We start from the raw sequence: 22358 nt of genomic DNA, 5'->3' as shown, positions 1-22358 counted from the left end.
TCCTGACCAAAGCAACATACATCTTTTACTGCAGTTTGATGCTGTTTGCACTCATTGGTAGCCACGTAGCAAGCAAACACAATACAACAATAAAAATGTTTACAGTACAGTATATTGTACAAACTCAGTACAAAACAAAGTAGCAGACGGATATTGTTTTGGGACAACTTAATATAAAGCATCTAGGAGAATAAATGCACTGCCTCTGCTGTATGCTGAGGAAGTTGACACAAACTGAGATCCATGCATTTCTGAATGTATTAAACAGACATATAAAATGTCACGCACTTATGTCTCAGAAGTCGAAAAATGATGCCAAATTTGGGCAGTTTAGGACCAGTAGGTTTGATACTTTCGATGAGTTGTATAAGTATGTGGAGAACAGTGATCCTGCATCTTACATCACTCTGATGTGACAAACTGCATGCAGTGTGATGTTACCAGGCAGGAACCATTTAGAATATACTTGCTGCGACAATAAAGCTCATCCTGAGAATATATAGACAGTGAGCTGTTTGTACACAGACCCTTTTAGATAACACAATCAAAGTCACTGACTTCTGCAAACTGTGTCACGCATACCTTCATCAGTTATTCTTCTTATTCACTGTCATATTTGTTTGAAAGTCTTTTTTCTCTACTATATCGTTTTTTTGTACAGCTATTGTGTAGGAGAAAGATTCAGCATCTGCCATTGTGGACTTTGTCAAAGCCAAGACTGTGGCTTAAGGGCTGAGTCAATGCGCAGATAAATAGAGGCTAGTTCTGGTTGACAGTTCTGTGAAAGACGTATAAAAAGTTGTATTTATTTCACCTAATATTGATGAAAAGATCGCAGCGATAAATGGGTGTGTGTCACGTCTCTCTGCAATGCTTGCCTTTTTCTCAGTCTCTCTATCCAAAACGTTACTGGTTGTCGCAACCTGTGCAGCACTTCTATCCACTGCAAGATGTAGTGCATCAAAACCAAAAAAGCCAATTGAGACACTTATACACAATGTATGCTTGGACATCAGGTGGCCCTGATCAAAGGCCGCATGTTGGAGAATGTTGAAAATACAAAGTCAGTGGAGAGAACCTTCTAAGCGACCTACAAGCCTAAAATTATAAGAGAACAGGACTAGATAGATGGCTTCTAAATGTTACGTTTGACTTACAATTTGACCAAAACCATGCCTGAAAGCCCTAGTATTTCTGTTTTATTGTATGTAAAAATGAACTCTATACACTCATCCATCACAGCTCTATGTAAAAAAAAAAAAAACATCATACAGTAAAAGGTTTTGTGCTAATATGTATCTTCATATAAAGCAGACAACAAAATAACTGATCTCATATAGACCTGGTATTCACAAGCAATCTGAGTCTGGATATTATATATCTGGATAAGGGAAAATGCGTCTTAACGGAAGGTGTGAATCCACATAGAACATGTTGTAATCAGAATGCAATCGGATGCGATGCAATCTTAGCAATCAGTGAAAAAGCAATCTGTACGCAACCTGCCTAACCAGTTGAAAGGTCACCCAACTCTGCCTCTTGCTGCTATCTGAAGCAAGCTCGTGTTCAAGAAATTCATCCATGAAATACAACCACGGGCAAAAGGACTACAGACGGCCGCAAGCTCCGCGAAGGAAAAGTAGAGCCCGTGCAGTAGAATCACTTTCCTTGACCTGAGACATGTTTGTTGATAAGTCTTATTTGATTTCCCTATCAAGATAGTCTCTGATAATGTGGGCTGAATCGAGATAACGAGACTGTTATTAATACCAGTTGTTAATGGAAAGGCTTGTGATCAGATGCCATTATCTAGATAATCAAGATATAGATCACACGTTAATGGCAGATCTAAATGGGGAATTAATATAAATAGGAATTTGGATTCAACTCTAAACAGAGCAACAACAAAAAAAAAAATCAACAACAAAACTTGAACAGCTTCATTGCCAGCTGTTGTATAAAAGTAATACCGCTGCTGCAGCGACCGATGTTGTCGTGTCGACATGTAAACATCCAAGTCTGAGCAAAAGCACAATGTGGTGTGAACCACTTAAAACTGAGTCACATCCTGAATGTGACTTATGGACTTAACCGGTGGCTTCCAAGATGTTTGTGTTTGCCGAAGCTGTTTGCTCAATCCCCACTGACAGATGAGCACTGCAACAGTGTTTGCACATATTAGCACCAAAACAAAAGTGTCCCCAATCCCAGTTCATGAGGAAGGACACTTGTCTGTGTTTGATAAGTTTTGTTTTCTGTTTGTTGAACATATCTGTGGGTGGGTGGGTAGCTGCTTCGGTGTACGTAGAAATGAAAAAATTATGAATTTTCAAGAAAATTTGCTCAAGAGTTTCTCAACTACGGGAGTAAGAAAACACTTATACACTTGAGTATTGCTGTATTATATTTTGCGATACTGTATAGATTCTCAAAAACACCAAAGATTCTTGGCAGACAGTGGTTGATTTTGTGTTGTGTTTCGATATTGGATGTCACAAGGACTGATAAATGCAAATGTCTTGCCAATACCCAGACATGGTCTATTCCCAGTGTGAGGTCTCTTGGTGAGTTTGAGGTTAATGTAGTGGACTGGGTGTGGAAAAACATAATTTCTCTAAAATCCATTCAGTGTTCCCTCTTTAAAAACGGAACCAACCAAACATATAGTCACATGATAAAAACATAAAAACAATAAAGGTGTCGCAGGCCAGAGATTAAGAAACCTTAAATAAGGGCAAGTCTTCTGTGGTGTTCAGTGGCACTAGTTTGTTGGTTAAAGTTGGATTACAAGTTACCGAACTAGAAAACATTCCACAGTGTTTGACATTAATTTCAATCAAAGCACAGCTCACCGTTTTATAGACACCCAACTCTTCCACAACAACACAGTCCTGTTTATTGTCTGGTAGTTTAATACCTTCTGACATTGAAGAAAGATCATTATTGTTTACATTCATGTAGCAGGAAAGCCCTGTGACAGGTTAGAGCAAATATTGATTGTGTGCCACACGGTGGCTTTTAATTCCAGCTAATGACCTTTGTCAGCTGCCACCCCACTGTTCTTATTTCCTGGCTGGGAAGCAGCCAATCAGGACAGACACGTGCTGCTGAACCAAATAAACCTCTGGTCTTAACAACTCTAAAACTCAACAATCATGTTGTTGAAATGAAGTGTAAACCTTGTTAGAGGAAGTAAAAGTTTGTTTGTTTTGTGAACTAAATGTTTTGTTCTCGAGACAACACTATCTGGTCTTAACAAATCATGTGCATTGGTGTTCATACACTAAATCCACAGTACGTAAAGCATTACCTCATTAAGAAATCTTTAGACTATGATATACTGTACATTGGTATCGGGAAATACACAGAAATGCATGTTACAATAGCATACTGAGGATTCTTTTTTTCCGACAAAGACAAATTTGCACACACTTCAAAGCAATAGGTTTCTAGAGAAGAGATTTCATTCGGAATATGATGAAAAAATGAAGAAATTCCATGAAGTAGACAAAGATGAGTTTGCCATTATTGTGTCTGAACTAGAGAAAAGCCTATAACTTCTTCAGTCCAACAGCGTCCTCTGATGGGGCCGTGCCCCACGGACCCCTAATTCAAAAACGCTGATACAGCTGATTTAAAAAAAACGCCTCATGCTTGTTTGTACCTGGTTGCCTTTGTTATTTGACATTGTGGTACTGCTGTATTCTGCGGCTGATCAATGAGCTAAACACATTAAAAAAAAACGTGTAATTGATTTGTTATTTAGTTATTGATAGTAGCTTATATAACACACCTAAACAGACAATTTGCGTAACACACTGATGGACGGATCACAAAATGAGAATGTGAATCTTGCATTTGTTGGTGCATTTGTTAACACGCTGTGCTAGAATAAAAAAATACGAAAGAACCAGAAATAATAATACCAGAAATCTTCAGTGTCGCTCATGCTACCTGAAGAAAATTTGTAAGGCAGATACATCCACAGAATATAACTTTCATCATGCAGCCCACATGCAGACGCAGTGCTTTCTATCCGTGTTACTTAAGTTGTTCTTTGGAAGTGATTGTGTGTAGGTGCCGTCTTCTGTACCAGACTGTGTGCCAGGAGTCGGCTTTCTTTCAGCAAAGCTACTAACTGGATAATTAAGGGTGCTCTATACACTCCAATTAGCAGGCGATGGGAAAGGGAGGAGGGATCGCTCAGCTGTATCCGAGGAAAGCAGCGTAAAACCGGGTGATACACATCAAATCACAGCAAAAGGCTAATGCGTGCGAGGTGAGGGCACCATACATCACAGCGTGCGGGAGGAAATGAGGCAGGTTTCTAAATAAATACTGCCAAGGTTGCTGCTGCTCTGTGGCGCATCACTGCCAAACCATAATCTCAGACTGTTTATTTTCCCAAGTTGCGCTCTCTCTCCGTCTCCCTCTCACTCTTTCTGTCTGTGTCTTTCTCTTCATGCTTTAAAGGCCTCAGGGGAATGCTGCTTACCATAACAGTCTGTGTGAGCCCATCGGAAACACCTCCAGGAGACACAGACGAGCTCCTCCCTTTTCCTGGTCAGAGTTTTTGTATTTTTATGATTCCACTGTAAAACAACTGTGACCCTGTTTCCTTTTTCTTACAAAAACCCTTACACCCTGCATGTGTCTTGGGCCTCCAAACACTTTCCAACAGGGAGAAATACAGCAGGCTTTTGAAAAAAAACCAACAACAGGTGGAGATCAAAGGAAGCCAGCTAACACCACCATTTACACATTGTATTTTTCACCTAATATAATATATATTTTTTTTTTTTCTTTCGTCTAATGAGCTGTTAAATTGCAGGATTCTTTATAAATGCCTCACAAGAAGAGGAAAGGAGACTGGATGTCTCCATGCTCCTATGCATCCTCACTGTCTTTCTCCTGACAGATGTGAGCACAGTGCTCGGATCAAATTGAGACGGATGAATCAATGGATTCACACCATCACCCCTCAAACACCCATATCGTATGGCTTCACTCCTCTGTGATTCTATTTCCATCGACTAAATGCGGGCTACATTTAAATCTGGGGTCATGGTTATTAATTACTCTCCCGAGTTCAGTTGAAAGCCCAAGGAAACCCGGGGCGGAGTAGACGCACGGGGAGCGACGGGGGAGCACGCAGGCAGGAACAAAGGCCCGCCACGAGGGTTCATGCCTCCCGCTGCTCGAGACCCACATACTGCCGTGGCTCTGCAGACAGAGGTTAGGACCACCTAGGCAGATTTCCCCTGGGGGCTATTATCGCACCAAAGATAAAATGATTTTCAGACGGAGGAGCTTTCACACACACAGAGACGCACAGGGTCTGATACTGACGAAAATAACGCTTCAAGGATGGTTCCCCTTTTGGGCAATGTAACTGCCAATCGTGTCTGAGAACAAAAGTTCTGATTCATCATTATTTCAGGGAAAAGTCCAGACAAATGTATTCATAAACTCCTTTCTGTTTGCCATATGTGCTTTTTGTAGTGCCAACAGAACATGTGCTTTTATCGTAGTGTGAAAGGGGAATAAAAAAATGATCAAAACATTAATATTAACGTATAAAAACATTTATACAATTGTACGAAACATAGGATGAATGTCGAGACACTGTGTTTGTTGATCTGTCCATGGATTGAAGTCAGTCTCTGTACAGCATGACTAATAACAATATTGTTATCAAGACCCAGTTTAAAAAGATTCAAAAAAATCGATTTTTAATGAAATGGAACAAGATGCTTTTGCTCATTATTTCTCTTTTCATGTCTGCATCTGAGAATCGTGATGCATGTGCAGTTTAAAAAAAGTTTGCATAGCCTGAAACACTAAAAGAGCATCATCTTTATTCTAAATAGCTAATTTAGCGTTTTATTTCTTGATTAATTTAAAGACAGATAAAGATGAAAAAAAAGATGTTAAGTCTTTGCACCCAAAATAGGAGTAATCACAGCTCAAAGGTGTCTTGATGACAGACTCCTAACCTTAACCCAACTAGCCAGTCACCATATACTTTAACACTTACTTCTGTCGCCTGGTTTCTGTTAACACCACTGCTGCTTTGGGGCTCCGCTCTTCAAAAGCCTTTCCGAGCCCAAGTTGTTGGTACGTAACCACGCCTACGATGATCGGCAGCCATCGACAGAGCGACGACTTGACTGCTGTTGAATGAAGAAGAGGAGGTTTTAGGGCCACGGTCTTTTGAATCAGGTCAGCACAAAACAAGACTTGAACCAAAATCATGTGTTATGATTTCAGCATCCTTTTAGAGTCAGTGATGCATCAGTGAGTTTCACCGTTTGTGTATATGGTTATATTTTGTAGTGAAATAAGTAGAATCTTAGAAAATGTATCAAAACTAAAGATATCTGAACTACAAAACAATTGTTAATGAACCAAATGTCACTTCTAATCTACGTCAGGTCTAGACAGATATTTACAAATACATTTTAAAACATTTAGTGTAGTTAAGGCTACGCTTCTTCCCTGTCCTTTCTGTTGCCAGCTCGCAATAAATTCATCTAAGTGTAGCCTTTAGCAGCCTATAGGCTTGTGTCACACAGCTCACCTGGAGGGGCTGTATGACTGAGAAATGTGTCAGTGTAGCTGTCAGTTTGTTTACTCCTAAACCTGTCTGAAAGTAGAAGCAATGCAGGGATTGTTTACTCCTCTGTGACATAATGTCATTTTAAGTGATATGCCATGTGCAATTATTAAAGCTGGGGCAGGTAAAGTATTTTAGAAACCTTTTTTGTTTAAATTCTCTTTATTCCCCAAGAACAATAAATTAATCAAATGCTCTGACAAAAAAAAAAAATAAAAAATCTGGTATCTGTGGCTATCGCAGGACTGTAATAAGCCCGTCCAATCATTGCATTTGGCTCGAATGCAATGATTGGACGGTTTCCCTGACTGTCTTCCTGCAAGTATTCTGCCAGTGAGATCATTGAGCGACACCAGAGTCTTCCACAAGGTGCTAACTTGAAAGCTGTGAGTACTAACAATAGCATGGTGTTGTTTACGTTCCTTATGATCATTTTGGGGGAGTGGCTTTGGAGAGAGGCCTGAGGGGGCGGGCTGTAGGTGTTGCCAAATTGGCAACTTTCTTGCTAGATTTTGCGACTTTTGGAGCTTGTGAAGCAAACTTTCATTGGAAAAGAGTTGATAACACTAGGGTGGGTTTTTTCGGTTGGATGTTTTCAAAATCTAGCTGGTTTCTCCAATGTTGTCAACTTCAGCTTTGAGCGATCTGTTGCTTAGTACATTGAGAGAAAATGAATCAGCAACAATTTTGATAATGGATTCAATCTGTTTTTAAGTAAAATTACAAGAAATATCACAGGTTCTAAATTCTATTCTTTGGGCTTTGGGAACATGTAATGGACATTTTATTTTCTATTTTCTGAAACCCTTGACAATTAATCAAGAAAATAACCTGCAAAAATAATCAATACAAATCATTGTTAGTTGCGTCTCAATGGAAAAGGCACTACAACTTTCTAATAAAACACACTTTATAGAGGATTTTTATGACGTAACCAATTTAATAAAACTTTATAGATCAGTGTGAAGCCATTAATATAAACAACTTTTGAGTTGTTAGAAATATTTTGGGTCATCTGACTATGTATTTTTGGCTGCCGGCTATCTGGTCAAAAATTCCATTTAACTTAAAACTCAGACTTGAGGGATACAATCCTTTATTAATGACTAAATAACATTCATAACTGCAGACTTGATGGATTAAAATCCTTTATTAATAAATAAATAACATTTATAACTGCAGAATTGATTTCCAATGAGAACATAAGAAACCTATGAGCATTCATGAATGGATTGTCAATATTTATAACTGCATTATTTCCAAATAGAAAGAATAAAGTGGGATTTTTCACATCAACGCAAAATGTGTTATCCTGGTTTATAACTGATCTATAAAGCATTACTAAATAATGAATTCATTAATAATAAAGACATCTGATACAACTTATAATAAGAGCAAAACTGCTATAGTATCCTAGTAAGTGAGTTTGACTTGTAATACCTAATTTTCTTGTCGTTCTCCTTTATGAAGTAATATTGCAGCACTGGATATTTATCTCTAAAAGTTTACTGAAACCTGTTTTATAAGGGTGATGAATTGGTCATTAGCCTCCGTGTAGAATTACAGAGGTGATGGTCCCATGATCACTTTTTTTCTGAACCAGGCTTATAGATAAATGCTGATGTGGGGAAAATAATCTGGGACGCTGCTTGCAGTAATGATTTCATTTCAAATCAAAGCTTATAGGCTTCAACATGAATGAACGCACATTGTCACACATCATGGGGGCTCGTGGAATAAATGTGCCATGCCTGCTCGTGTTGTCAGCCTGTGGGAGCTGTAGGCATGGGTGGCCAGGAGGCGGGATTTATAATGGTGATGAATCCCGGAGGTCTTAGTAATTATGGCTGTCGCTGGACGGAAAGAGGCGGGGGGGGGGGGGGACAAGCCGGCGGAGGTATTTTATCTTAATCACAGCTCAGCTCCATTCAAATTAATTTGACAAGTTTCCCCAATCCTTATTAAACGACGCATCTGACAAATGACAACCCCCTCCTCCATTCTCTCTAAATGCCTCGTCATGAAAGAAATGTATTAAAAAATATATAAATTTGGGAAAAAAGAAAAAAGAAAGAGGCAATAAGGTTGCAAGACGCAAATATTTCCCGTAGATATTTTTCTCCCTGCAGGGCGCCCTGAGCCATCCATCCCTCCCACCTCCCGAGTGTTTCTATAGTAATTTCCAGCCAATGATCAGTAGGTGTCCACATCCCTGCTTCCTCACCTCAGCACCAATCAGCCACACACAGCGACAGGAGACACGGACTGAGCACAGAGACCAGGCAGACACACAATACAGCCCCCGGATCAAGAGGAGAGGAAACCCCTCTGCGATTTACCCCCCTTCTTTTTCTACGATACCTTTTGGCTTATTTATGCACTTTCTCAACCTTTTTTTTTTTTTTTTTTAACGTGACAAGAAAGTCGATACAAATGGTCCTTTTGTTTTGAGCGCTCTGAACACACACACACACACGCACTCACACGCCGTGCTCTCCTCCGGCAGCCTATGTCTGTGCGTCTTCTCGCATCTTTGCATTATTATCCCCCCACGTACCGCTTCGCAGTAATGTGCCGTTACACGGTCGCAGGCTGGTAGCATCTTGGGAGCTCATCTCAACAGGAACCTGGTAGGTGATGCTCTCTCTCTCTCTCTCTCTCTCTCTCTCTCTCTCTCTCTCTCTCTCTCTCTCTCTCTCCCTCTGTCGCTCTCTCTCTCTCTCTCTCTGTATGTGTGTGTCCGTCCATATTTTGCCGTCCACTTGCATGCGTTTACCCCCGTTTTCCTGTCCCGATTCGTGTCTTGTGTGGCCGCAAAGTGAGCCAGGCAATGTCAGAATCATTTTTGATCGGGTTTTATTTGCACTACGGCACCGCGCTCCCCCTCTTCGGATTATCTGTGTATGACCTTTTGATCTGAATGTCTACCACAGACCAGACCGAGTGTAATTAATGGCATCGCGGTGCAGCAGCGGCACAATGGTTCGACGTGGCTTTCTTTTTTTTTGTACTTTTCTTTCTTCAATCACCTCGCACTCTCTACCTTTCTCTCTCTCTCTCTCTCTCTCTGTCTCTCCCTCCTCTCGCTGTCTCTCTCTCCAGCAAGTATTGAACATTTCTGTCTCTCTAAACTTTGTTTACAGGCTGAAAATCAATGTCCGTGACTTGATTGCCTTTGGGCTGCGTATTTCGCTCCAGGGGTGAATCGATTAAGTAATAATGACCCTGAGGAGGGATGATCATTAAGCCCAGCAGGGTTTTGTTTACTGGTGGCTGCTGCAGGTTGTTTTGGACACCAAGTCGACATTGAACCTGCAGCTCTGGAACTGGACGATGGATAGGACTCTTGGTTGCACATTTGTGTAAAAATAATAACAATGGTTTAAAAAGTAACAATGTTGGATAGTTGAGGCATGCTAGAAAGTGTATCTTTTATTAAATGCTTCATGTAACAGACACTGGGACAATACCGAGATAGTGTTTTTGTAAGGCAAATATTTACCTGCTAGGACATGTTCAGAAGGAGATGCACTTACTTCAGTATTCGGATGACTTTTATAACGCCACCCAGTACAAACTCTCCAGCTCCATGTGTGTATATTTATAATTCTTTTTTTTTTTTTTTTTTTGAGACAGCTGCTGGGTAGCACCATGGAAGTGATTTGAAATGCTTTAGTGTTCCAGCAATGGATCAGCTTTGGCAATTAAGAGAGAAAGCCCAGAAAAAGGTAATGGAAGTAGGGGGAGATGTGTCTAATGGGCTTTTATCTGTGGAAACCGAATCCAGACTGGTGGAGAGAGAAAGAAAGAGAGAGAGAGAGAGAAAGAGATAGAGAGAGAGAAAGAGAGAGAGAGAGGAAATGGAGCACCCCCCCCCCCCCCCCCCCCCACACACACATCCCATCCCGAGGCAGCTGACACTGTAGTTGGTCTGGTCCATCGTCTGGATGTAAATCCACCAGTGGCTATCTGTGCTGTCATTGAGTAAATGTAATAGAGCTGGCCATGAATGAATACCAGGTGCTCTTAAGAGGCTGGACAGGGTCGTGTTTACATGGATGGTCCACCTCTACGTTTTGGCTTAGATGATAAATGTGAGAATATCTAACAATGTTCCTCCGGGGCACCCAAAGCAGATTATTTTTAAGAGCTTATATTGCAAGCCTGAGGTAAAAATCTGTGTGTTTGTAGCTACTGCTGTCATAATCTGAATCCTGGTAGGGCTCTAACTTTTCAAAATAGCGATATTTTTGAATATTCAATTTCTATGTTTGAATGGAATGTACCCTCATCTATTAAAATGTATTTATTCATTCTGTGAAGTAGCTGATTGGACTTTCTTCAAAATATGTAACAATACTTTGACAAGACATCTAAAAAAATTGTTGAAAGTGTTGCATCTTCTTGAAGCATGCTAATTCTCTACCCCATTATAATAATGGCATGTTGGTCCGTCACAGCTATCAGGTTATTGTCACCATGAAGATCAGTTCTGACTATTTGTGATAGTTCCATTAGAAAAACGCAGGGCGTAAACAATGTGCCAGAAGATTCTTCAAATGTTCAGCTTTTATCTTCAGGGAAAAGTTGAAGCAGGGAAATGAAATTTGATTAGAATGAAAAACATTTGCCTCTTTCATGTGTAACTATTTTTGTTTGTTTTTCCGCTTTTAGCACGGGAAAAGATAAAACCAGGATGGTAACGCACTGTTCGTAACCAGCTCCAGTTCGTCAAAGGCCGCTGTAAGCTCACCCTCTTCTCCTGAACATTGACAACCGTTCTTCAGCCATGGCTAACATAAGCAATGCACTTTGCATTGAAAACATACAGAATGCAGATTTGTCTCTCTTACAAAAGGATACTCTTCAGGATGGTGGATTAAGCCAGCTTTTGGATTATAACGCAGAAATGGAAAGGTACAGGTCTTTTGCAAACTTTTATAAAACCAATGGGGCATTTCCACAGAAGATTGCCCGCATCACAACGCCTATTTTTCCCAGTGCTAGAATTGGCATGTCCCCTTGGAACTGCGATAACGCCATGCTCTGGGGAAGGAAATCAGCGGCAATAAACCCTAATAGGACCAGCATGCATAGAAATGACTCCCAGAGGCCGGGGAAGCCTGGCGTGCTGCCAGAGACGCTGCAAATGGCAAATAATAATTTCCTCTCTACCTTATCCCCCGAACACTGCAGACCTTTAGCAGGAGAATGCATGAACAAGCTGAAATGCGGCGCTGCTGAAGCAGAGATAATGAATCTCCAAGAACGCGTTGGAACTTTTTCCGCTATCCCGGCTTTAGGGGGCATCTCATTACCTCCCGGGGTCATCGTCATGACAGCCCTTCACTCCCCCGCAGCCTCAGCAGCCGTTACAGACAGTGCGTTTCAAATTGCCAATCTGGCAGACTGCCCACAGAATAATTCCTCGGTATCCAGTGGAAACCCAGCGAAGAAGAAAAGGAAAAGGTGTGGGGTCTGTGCACCCTGCAGGCGGCTAATCAACTGTGGTGTCTGCAGCAGTTGTCGGAACCGCAAAACGGGCCACCAGATCTGCAAATTTAGGAAATGCGAGGAGCTGAAGAAGAAGCCAGGCTCGTCGCTGGAGGTGAGAACCGGGGCTCTGCTTCCCCTTCTTTTGTTATTATCCCCTTGCACTCCAAAGCATTAACCTTTTCATCCAGTCACGTTCTAAGCCCTTGAAAATTGTTTCCATGCCCACCCATGCCTGAACATCCCCCCGGCTTCTCAAATCTGCCTACCCGCCTAGCCTAATTGGCAGTAATTAGGGGTGTTTGTGTGGAGCGCAAGCTGAGCTTGGCTCAGACACCCCTAATTGCTGCCAGTCAGGCTGGGCTGGAACGCATCCGAACAACCCCGAGCTTGGCTCAGCTCCAAGCAGGGCTGGGAAATGGTTTTCAGCAGAGAGCCATCCCTCTCTACACCCGGTCATTTTAACCAATTATGGAAACCGTCTCTGGATGGGGAGAATCAATATCCCACAAAGCCTCAGCCTCCGACCACCAAGAGATGGTGAGAGTAATGGCAGGGCTGCTGATGGCGTTTCTCAAAACATACCCAAGTTTTGTGTGAGGGAGGGGAGTGAAACACCCACAACGATTCTCTCCCACTGATCCTGTATGAATTGATTGTGCATATACAGTAGGGTTGAAAGGAAATCATTTTATATTATATTTTGTCATTATGGCCAATCAGGGATTAATATGGGGTATGATACATATCAAGAAGGGTGCAGAGTCTGAAAAAAAACATTGTCTGAAAAACACATTAAGCACTGGGATAATTGACAAGTAGCAGGAGGCTTTATTAGGACACAATCGGAGGGCGGTTTGGTTTTTAAAGGTTGGTTTTAATAGATTTATTTAGCAGCTGACATTTCGTTGTCAAAGGCAAAGGCAGAGTATGCATGTTAAGTTTCAAATGTGGTTCTCTTTACCCTGGGAGTCTGAACTTGCTCACTGACTTAACATGAGCTTGTATGGATGAGTCGGCAACAAATGTAACCTGAGGGCCTGATGATTTGCTCATTAATTAAGTGATTACATAGAGAGGAAAAAGAGGTTAATCATAAAATATTACCTAATCTACTCATGGGAAACACACCATGTATGGATTCCTTTGTTCATTATGAATTTGTGCCATCAGATTGTCTGATTCTTGTTTGAATCCATGAGAGATTTTTTTCTCGGTGTTCATTTTTGCAGATACGTCTTTCAAGTTCATTTAGGTGTGTTTTTTCGAATGTTTTATAATGTTGATATCACCTGTGCCTGCTTTGTAGTGATCAGGAAATAATGGAAGGATTCAAAGTAGATTGAGATTGTACCTGAGTGCAAATGTTCTTGACCCAGTAGTGCTGTGACATAACATATTATTATTTATTCATATGATTCTCATAATTTATGTCTCATGTACTCTACAATCTAGTGCTACATGGAGGACTTCTGTCAATTCAATCCCAGTCTGACAGCATGGAATCCAGTGCTAATATCCCTGATTAAAATCTGAATAACTTTTAATGATTTTGACAGGAGTGCCAAGAATCAAAAGCTTTTCCACTTTGCAACTGAAACAGAAACTGAGGGACTAAATTAAGTCTGATTGTTGCCTCCTTAATCCAAAAACAGTGGGTCAGTCATATAAACACACTTTGTGCAGAAACGCATTGCTCATCTAGATTTATTCCATTTGGTACATAGTGCCATACTCAATTTAGTAATTTAGTTAAAATTGCGTGTTGGACCAAGATGATACACAGCATATGTGAGCCTTTTCATTGAGTGTGGAAAACTGTGACGCTTCTTACAGGCGATCGTATGGGGAAACCAGCGTTTCAGAGGTTAAATAAAGCGGTCACCGATGGGTTACAGGTCGGACGTGTAAAGCATAGAAGTGGCAATCGGAAGCTCGTTTAATGTTGACTCCGTATATCGTGTACTAACAGGTGTCCCCAAAACAGGTGTTGAGGAAGCTGGCCTCACATTCATAATGCATGGGTCGACTCACTTTTGAAAACAGCCATTTAAAAAGACGGTTAGAATTACCAAGGGTGTGAAAACCCCTCAAACAAATCCACACTTGCAGGTAAAAGCTCCTTCACTGACTTCAGTAATTCATATTATGGACTTCTCCAGCAAGTAATTGTTATTTTTGACTCTGCATCTGTAATTACAGGCACACCCTCTGCTGCAGAAATGGCTTTTGGGTTTAAAGGCATCTTAGAGGTGTGAAGTTGCACTCTTGCTTCAACAAACCTTTATACCTACATTAACAGGGAGTGCTTATTTTTCACCTTGTTGGTGGTACTAATGGTCGCTCACAAGCTGAGTGGCATTTGAAGTGTGAGGTGTAAGGTGCTTAAGTAAGTTTAGAAGGAGAATTTACAACCCATGCGTGCAAATTCACACGTGAACGGCAACTTGTATGCACACTCTCTCACACACACAAGCATGTACACAAACACACTCTTACCACGTACTCGCGAACAAACACAAACACACACACACACACACACACACACACACACACACACACACACACATACACACACACCAAACATGAGCCGAGTGTACCTTTTGCCTTGGAAGAGACGATAAGCTACTGGCAGCCAGTTAGATTTGGCTGTCAGTGTTTTCCACATGGGAATCACCCTGAACTAATTATATCTTAAGCAGCGGTGGAAAATGCAAATCAGAATTTTACTCACACCCCTGAAATCGGAGAGCCAATTTAATCTAATACCCCCTTTAATTTAGCGCGCTAATGCAAGGCCCTAGAGAATTGCCCTGTGTCACTGCTGTGCTGTTCTGCAGCAGATTCTGCTCTCTCTTTCTCTCTCTCTCTCTCTCCGTCTCTGTCTCCGTGCTGCTCTCAGGCTCCAGGATGGATTAGTCTGGCGGAGGAATCTCATCTAACCTAACATTTCCCGAGCAGTTACCTTTGCGTAGCTTGAGCTCCTATGGCTCAAAGGTCCTTCATTAACTTTCAAATGCAATAATACTCATATGTGGGTAAGCTGAGTCTTCACCTCTGTTTACCTCACCTGTTTACCTCAACTTTACTGATTTCTGCAGAGAGATTCGTGAAAAAAGGCTGTAGCCTTTCCCTAATTTCTGTAAATGCAAAAGTTATGATTGCCAGCTTGTGTTGCTCAATAAGATTAACTTTGTGGCACTAAAATTCACATGGCGGATATGTGTTGTTCATGTGTTCTAACCTTTTTGGCTTGAGGCCTTTTAAAATGACGCGGTGTCTAGTTCTGACCCCTCATCATAGTCATGGCCTTGGTGTGGACATGACCCAAACAGTGATTTTCCTTCTCAGGTGAAAGAAAAAAGTCCGAAACATTGAGTATAATTTTGTGTTAATTATCCTGTGATTCTTCAGATTCATCTTGGGACACCTTAGGGTCTTCTAACGTACTTGGGATTCAATATCCAACAAGTGGCTCAATGGTAACACTTTAAAATAATCTAATAATCTTTAAAAGCAAAACACGTTCTCACTTTAGCTTCACGGTGAGGTTAACGATGGCTTTTTAGGTCAAAGGTAATGAAACAAGTTTATTCTAATTTCGGCAGGTTATATTCCAAATCAGTTTGGTTTCAGTTTATCTGGGAATTATTTCATGTGAGTTATTAAGTGGAGGCTTCCTTTCATTAATAGTTTTAAGTATGAATTATATACATCTCACACTTATAACAAGTATTCCGAAGTTTATATTATTCTCTAACCAGAAATGTGAAGAAATATACACAAACAGTTCCTAGAGGTTATAATTTACTAGTAATATCACAGCGAATGTGATTTAGTTATTAATAGAGACAAGTAGAGCTCTAGTGTTGATGTGGATGTTCTAACATAAAACAATACATGAAATAGAGTCATAATGACTTTAATTAATTGCTAAATTAGGCTTCATACATTTATTAAAGGGCTTTTAGAAGATGAGTTCAGTACAATATTTGTCGAAAGTCATATAAGTTTGTGTCTCGTTTTTCACTGTGTTATGCAGTCAGACATTTCATTTAATAAATATGACAGTGAAATCTTACAGGACACTTTCAAACACATCCAACCAGACTTTGAAAACATTTGAAACATGTGGATTTGAGGTGTACACTCTGCATGTGTAATTCCTGTTTGTTCCAAGGTTTTGCTTGAGAATGACTCAATAATGCAGACTTTCCTGTAGGAGTATGCCTACAGATGTCTAAAACCACATCCTCCAGAACTATACAATTTGATAGAAACATGATCGTAAGACTCCAAGAGCTTGCTGGGTTGTTGACTATATTGACAGGAACACTTTGAACTAAACAGCACCTCTGTTTTTGACGTTCATATTACTAAAAAAACAAGTCAAAATCCTTGAAATAAAGACATTCAAAGAGGCTTCAGTTTGATTAGTATCATGAAACGGTGCAGAAAAAGCAGGAAAACGGCAAAACAAAAATCTAATTGAACAGATTCCTCCTTTCAATAAACAAATGTCAAAGGCCAGCGTCAAGTCTTGTGCAAGAAAACAGCATCCTAGTGTAAGGGGATGTTTTTTCTCTCTCTCGCTCTCTGCCTCTGCTCTTTGTGCAGCGTTGATATGACTACATGAAATGGGTGAGATGAAAAGGTGGCACGGCTGCCTAGAAACCTTTGCTATTGTGATAAAAGACAAGGCCCAAAATGGTATGAAGCAGGACCTTGAGGAAAATAGCTTGGATTCAGCCTTAATGAGAGCACGGGCGCCAAATAAGCAATGGCAGCCAGGTCTAATTTGTTTTAGGTGTGCTCGGAATAGATAAGGACAAATCTGTGGCCTTCACCCCCTCCCCCAACCTTTGCCTCCCTGGAGATAACACTGAGTGCTGCCAGCCAATCTCTGTGGGCAAAGGAGAGGGGGTAAAGAAATAATAATAAAATATAAAAAAAAACGAAGAAGGAAAAGCCTGAGGGACAGACAGTCTTAAGATCTGCAGATCTCTAACTTACTGGATTTATTCAAGCTTTAAAACTGCAGATTAATTTGGTCGCAGAGGTCTGGGGGAGTGTGGAAAAAAGAAAAGAAAAATGAGGCCGTACGCCGCCGCGCATCTCAACCTAAAGGGCAACCTTAAGCTCCTGTCAAGACAATAGGATTTTGCCATCTGAACCACGATGCAGACCGCTTAATTATACACATCTTCCCTGCAAGCTACCCTCAGCTGCTTAAGAGCAGGGGCCCCCTTATTCATTGTCATGCCCTTTTTCCCCTAGATTGGTCGTGCCGTGTGGATTTTCTGTCAGCTTCCATTTGCGCCGAGTAGCTGTCCTCCTCAGGCCGTTGTTGCGCTTGGAGAGGCACAACCGCACGGCACCGTTAAAGAATTCATCGTTTTCGCCACTGCCACCAATTAAGGCCAAAGTGTAATCGGAGGCGTCTGGACGATGGCCTTACATTATGTGGTCTGTCGCCTCCTCTGGCCCCGTTTGATTTAACATCCCTGGTTCAGTGGGGGAAAGAAAACTCATTGCCATTGTCTTTATTATAGTGCGAGGAGAGAGAGAGAGAGAGAGAGAGAGAGAAAGGCAGAGAGAGAGAAAGACATGCGGGTGGAAAGCAGCCTAGCGGAGGACGGACAGCGTGAAAGAGCAGGTGCGGGAGGACGTTAATGTGTGGCACTTTAAATTTTAAACAGATGAGAATCAATTATTGATGGTGACTCTGGCTGAGAAGTTAAAAGGTATCTCGTCATTACTGAGAGCCTATATGAAAAAGTGTGAGAGAAAAGTCTACGGCAAATGCATCGTGGGGTTTCAATGAGCGCAGAGTATTGCAACGAGTTGTTTTTGTTCGCCACAAAAATAATGTGATCCTGACTTATTTAAAATGTCTGCCCATATTGTGTGTTTTGGCTCTAATGCAACAATTTGTACAAAGCCCTTTCCATTAAATTGTATTGCTCTAATTGAGTGAAATGCAACAAAGCTAGTGGCAAAATGAGTGACTGAACTGAAAATGTGAAGAGCCAAATCAGAAAACTTGTTCTTGAACATGGTATTCCCCATTTTCAATCAGCTTTTACCAAATCTCTCCAATAGGCATGTTGCTTCTTCCTATGAGGCTCGGTAATAAACCCTATTAGGCATTAGCTATATTATTACATTGTCCTTAAACACAGGACACTACAGAATAAACTACACAGGAAAATAATGCATGATCCTGATGATGGCCAGTATGATGCTCTTCAATACAGACAATATAACTGTCACAATTCCTTTCGAATTGTGGGCTGAGTTTGGTAAACCACTCTCATTTGTGGACCAAAAGTAATAGCTCCAACACCTTGGCTACCTGCTAAGACAAGAAGAATATCATAAAATAGTAAAATCATATGAATTGGCTATTTCTGAAATCCAGGCTAGGAAATGTCAAGATATCTGAATGTGAAAGCTAGCCATTTAAACAATGGAGCGTATTTAATTGATGAAGTATTGCTGTGGCAGAAACATTTCTGCTCAAAACTCCCAGTGTAAAAACATCACGTGACCTTATTTCAACAGAATAAATCTGTCCCTTGACTTTGTTTTCGCTGCGCTGCTATGAGCAAGGTGCTCCAATAGTAGCAGTGGTAGTTGTCCAGTTTGACGTATGGGAGCGGACTATGACAGCCCAGTATCATGGCTTTAGTCTACGGACCAATCAAGAGAGCTACGGTGGTCAACCACAGTACTGCATGAAACAAAAATAAACGTTATTAATATTTCCCCATATACCGTCAATATATATGACCTCTCGCTAAAACAGTTGACAGGAAAAACAAACGGAAGCAAAAAATACCATCTTTCATTCATACTTCAAATTCATACTCTTCCCATTCAGTTCTGGTTTAACCATTCAAACCGGACTTTTGGTCATGGGTAAATAAATACGATACCTATAGTTTACTGTCGTACAAGACTGAGATTTATAATTTCAAGACTTTCTGCTTTTAATTGTATGTACAAGACAGAGATTGTCAAGCGTTGACAACTCACGGCGTCCTGTTGAACTGGAGCTTCAACAGGACAGGACAGCGTGAGCAAAGTCATGTATTTTCATCAGTTTTGTTCCGGCAGTGAATTTAATCAACTTATGAGAAGTTAATGCATTAACCCCCATTCTGCGACCATGTATGTATGCATGCAATTAAGAAGACTGGAATTGATTTCAAAGAGGGCATCAAGTCACCTTACTTCATTCTAAGGTGTAGAGAAACTGCTCTGTAAAAACCTCGACATTTTCCTCACCGCTCAGCATTCTTGCTTCGTGCTATGGGTCTGGTTGACATGATGCTTATTGTTGCCTAAGATGAGGACATTACCCTGACCCGGATGCGAGGAATTCACTGACAATAGACCAGCAAATCTGAGGGCCCCATCCCATCACCGACGAATGTTTTTCAAAAGCATATCCTAAGTTTTTGGATTGATCTCTTGCCTTCCGAGACAGTCTTCCTTGTTGATGCAAGTGTTGCTAGAAATCGAGTAAAAAAAAATAGTAAACGTGGATGTCGTGAAAAGAATCATGTAAATGTAATAGTTTCTTGCACTGCAATTCCCAATTAGTTGTTTATTTGACCAAATTAATTTGAGGTGTATTCACCTGTATACTATAGATTGAAAAACGTGTTTTTTTTGTGTTGCTAAACCATTTAGATATTAAATATTTAAAAATATATTCAAAATATCGGACTGCGTTTTTGAACATTATGAATGTAAAGAGAGTCACAAAACATGAATGATTTTGGTTTACTTGTTTTCTTTGGTCACTGTATGAAATTGTGGTGATGTGGCTCCTGTCCTCTCTTTGTTTACGTTTGGATCACAGATTGTGCCTTTTGAAAAGTTTTTTTCTTTGGCAGCAACTCTTAAACCTGATATTGTCCTGTATATGCAGTATACATAGTTTGTGTCGAGTTGACTGGTTAAAGCACAGAAAAACATCATAATGGTCCTTTAACGCTTTCATTCGTAAAGCTACTTGATGCAGGTTACACTATTGAGCTGCAAAAGAAAACGAAAAACTCCAATCTTTGTTAACCTCATTGTAGTTGCCAAACAGATGAAATGTAATATACAGCGCAATAAAATTGCAGGTCTGCAGATGCACTAATGAGTTTATATCTATAGGTTAAAAGGCAGTAAGTGACAGATGGCTCGGTGCCATTCATCCAAGGAAACTGGCGTGAAAGTGAATTTGTGAGTGACAACTGGTGATGGGAGAAATCGGTCAATGTGGTTTAAGCGTCTCAGTTTCTGCAAGTCAAATCCTCGCATGCTGCCACCTCCTCTATTGTGGCTCTGCTCTCACATCATGAATATTTCATGGCAAGCATCTGACACCATGCCCAGAAAGATATTTCAAGGTTTTCTTTTTTTTTTTTCTGATAGAAACCCTGGGGTTAGAGAGTGTCACAGAGGCGTGAAGTCAGTCTGTGGCCCCCGGGCGAGGGATAGGATTTATGATGCACCAGTTGATGACATCAGGTGGATATTTTCATTCCTGAGCGGAGAGCCCCTTTGTCCTCCACCACTGATAAACCATCGAGCTGTTCGCTGTTTGTTGTCACTCCTCTGAAGATCTGTCTGTTGCGTTCTGTTGAGTATAGGGAAATGATTTGAATCTGCTCAGAGTGCAAGCTGTGTCTTGACAAACCGGGACCGGATTCTCCGTCTGATCAGCGTGGAGCTGGAATGTCGAAGCAGGGGGGAGTCTGCTTGGATTAGCTCGGTCTTAAATGCTGCCTTTAGCATGTTACATTGCAAACTGGCTTTCTCCTTACGATATCTCGCTTGTTTTTTTTTTTGTCTTCGTCAAGTTTAACTAAAGCCTACTTGTGTAATTCCTTATTTTTAGTTTGCTGCAAGTAATCTATTCGTTTTTTTTGACACTAACTAGATTAATAATGTTTTGTTTTCTTCTAAGGGAGGTTATTATTTTTTTCCACACGCCTAAAGAGCTGACTTCACAGTGTTATTGTATGTGTATTTCAGCTAAATTAAATACAACCAAATGGAGACTTACTTCCGACACAGCCTTGGACTTTCCAATAAAGTATAAATGCATTAGCACAGTGGTTTCTCACCTTTTTGGCATATGACTCTTGGAATCAGGCTTCTCCGAAGACAAACGTCAATGTCTCTCCGAAACGACGCAGCGAAGGGTGTTATGGGTACCTGTAGGTCACACCTCCTAAATCTCAACTACGCGTTGAGCGGACCTGCACGTCATGCAGGTTGATTGACTGATTCAATTATCGGTAGGCAGGTTCGAAACAGAGCTGAACATGGGCGTATATAGTCTACATACAAGTATAAAATGAACGGTCAAACCAATGTGTAATAATTCCGGCTTTGAAACAAAACAATGTATAATTGTGATACTCTCTCAACCCTTTCAATCTTGTTTTTTGCTTTATTGGAATAGTCCTGAAACAGTAACATTTTCCAGTGATCCACAAGAGGTAAAAAACTCAGATTAGTAGCAGAATTATGTTTTTGCTGCTTTCCACTCCTGTTACTCATCTCGCGACCCTCAGATTTATCCTGTGACTTGTAGACTTTTTCTTTAACCTTTATCTATTCTGTGAAGTCTCTCTGAGAGTCCAGCTCGCTTTTGCAGGAAACACCCCCTCAATCACACGTTCACACCTGGAAGCTGCCCAGTACAACCACAGTGTGACCCTGCTGGCCACTGAGCAGCTCCACTGGAGCAGTTGAGTTTAAGGGCGTTGCTCAAGGGCACACCACTGGTGCTAATGAGGCAAGGCATGCGCTGTTTCTTTAAGTTTCCCCTCACACATTTAACCGTGACCTATTTTTAAACGTCAAGGCCACTGCCCACTTTGTCCTGCTAATTTAATCGAGAAGGTTTCATGTCCATCCAAGTCGAAGACATGCTCCCACTGTGAGTCTACCAACACTGTCGATGGGAAAAATAATCTTTAGTTCCGAAACAAGAGGCTCCCAAAAATAGCTCCTCCCACTGTAATACTCTATTGTGGTGACCCTGTATCCTAAGTCTTATACCTTTGATGACTTGTTGCAGGTCAAGTGCGCATTTTAAAATAAGAGTATCTTCTCTCATGTTCATGTCTCATGTCAATATCAACAGCTGTTGCTTATACGATCTGTATAATAATTAGCAGACTGAAGCCACTGTACTCAACAGGTAAAAATTGGCAAAGAAATCTTAATTTTTGACTTA

The 22358-nt window shown here is 40.9% G+C and overlaps 1 protein-coding gene across 4 annotated transcripts in view; it reads left to right on the top strand.

Moving 5' to 3' along the window:
- cxxc4 (CXXC finger 4) overlaps window positions 1-22358 on the top strand; it is a 76003-nt gene that overhangs the window by 41819 nt on the left and 11826 nt on the right. The window contains exons 3-5 of one of the 4 annotated variants that reach the window (XM_076091315.1): window positions 4474-6222; window positions 11291-11359; window positions 11475-12224. In XM_076091315.1, the coding sequence (XP_075947430.1) occupies window positions 11526-12224 (699 nt within the window). In that variant the 5' untranslated portion in view covers window positions 4474-6222; window positions 11291-11359; window positions 11475-11525. Of the gene's footprint in view, window positions 1-4473; window positions 6223-8252; window positions 10345-11290; window positions 12225-22358 lie in introns of those variants that run through there. The other 3 variants (XM_076091311.1, XM_076091313.1, XM_076091312.1) reach the window with 3 other exon arrangements.

This window comes from Anarhichas minor, unplaced genomic scaffold, assembly GCF_050575085.1.
Source record: "Anarhichas minor isolate MPS153535 unplaced genomic scaffold, ASM5057508v1 ptg000014l, whole genome shotgun sequence".
NCBI classification, from domain to species: domain Eukaryota; kingdom Metazoa; phylum Chordata; class Actinopteri; order Perciformes; family Anarhichadidae; genus Anarhichas; species Anarhichas minor.
The sequence above is the reverse complement of the archived record's forward strand: the minus strand, read 5'-3'. Positions and strand labels throughout refer to the sequence as shown.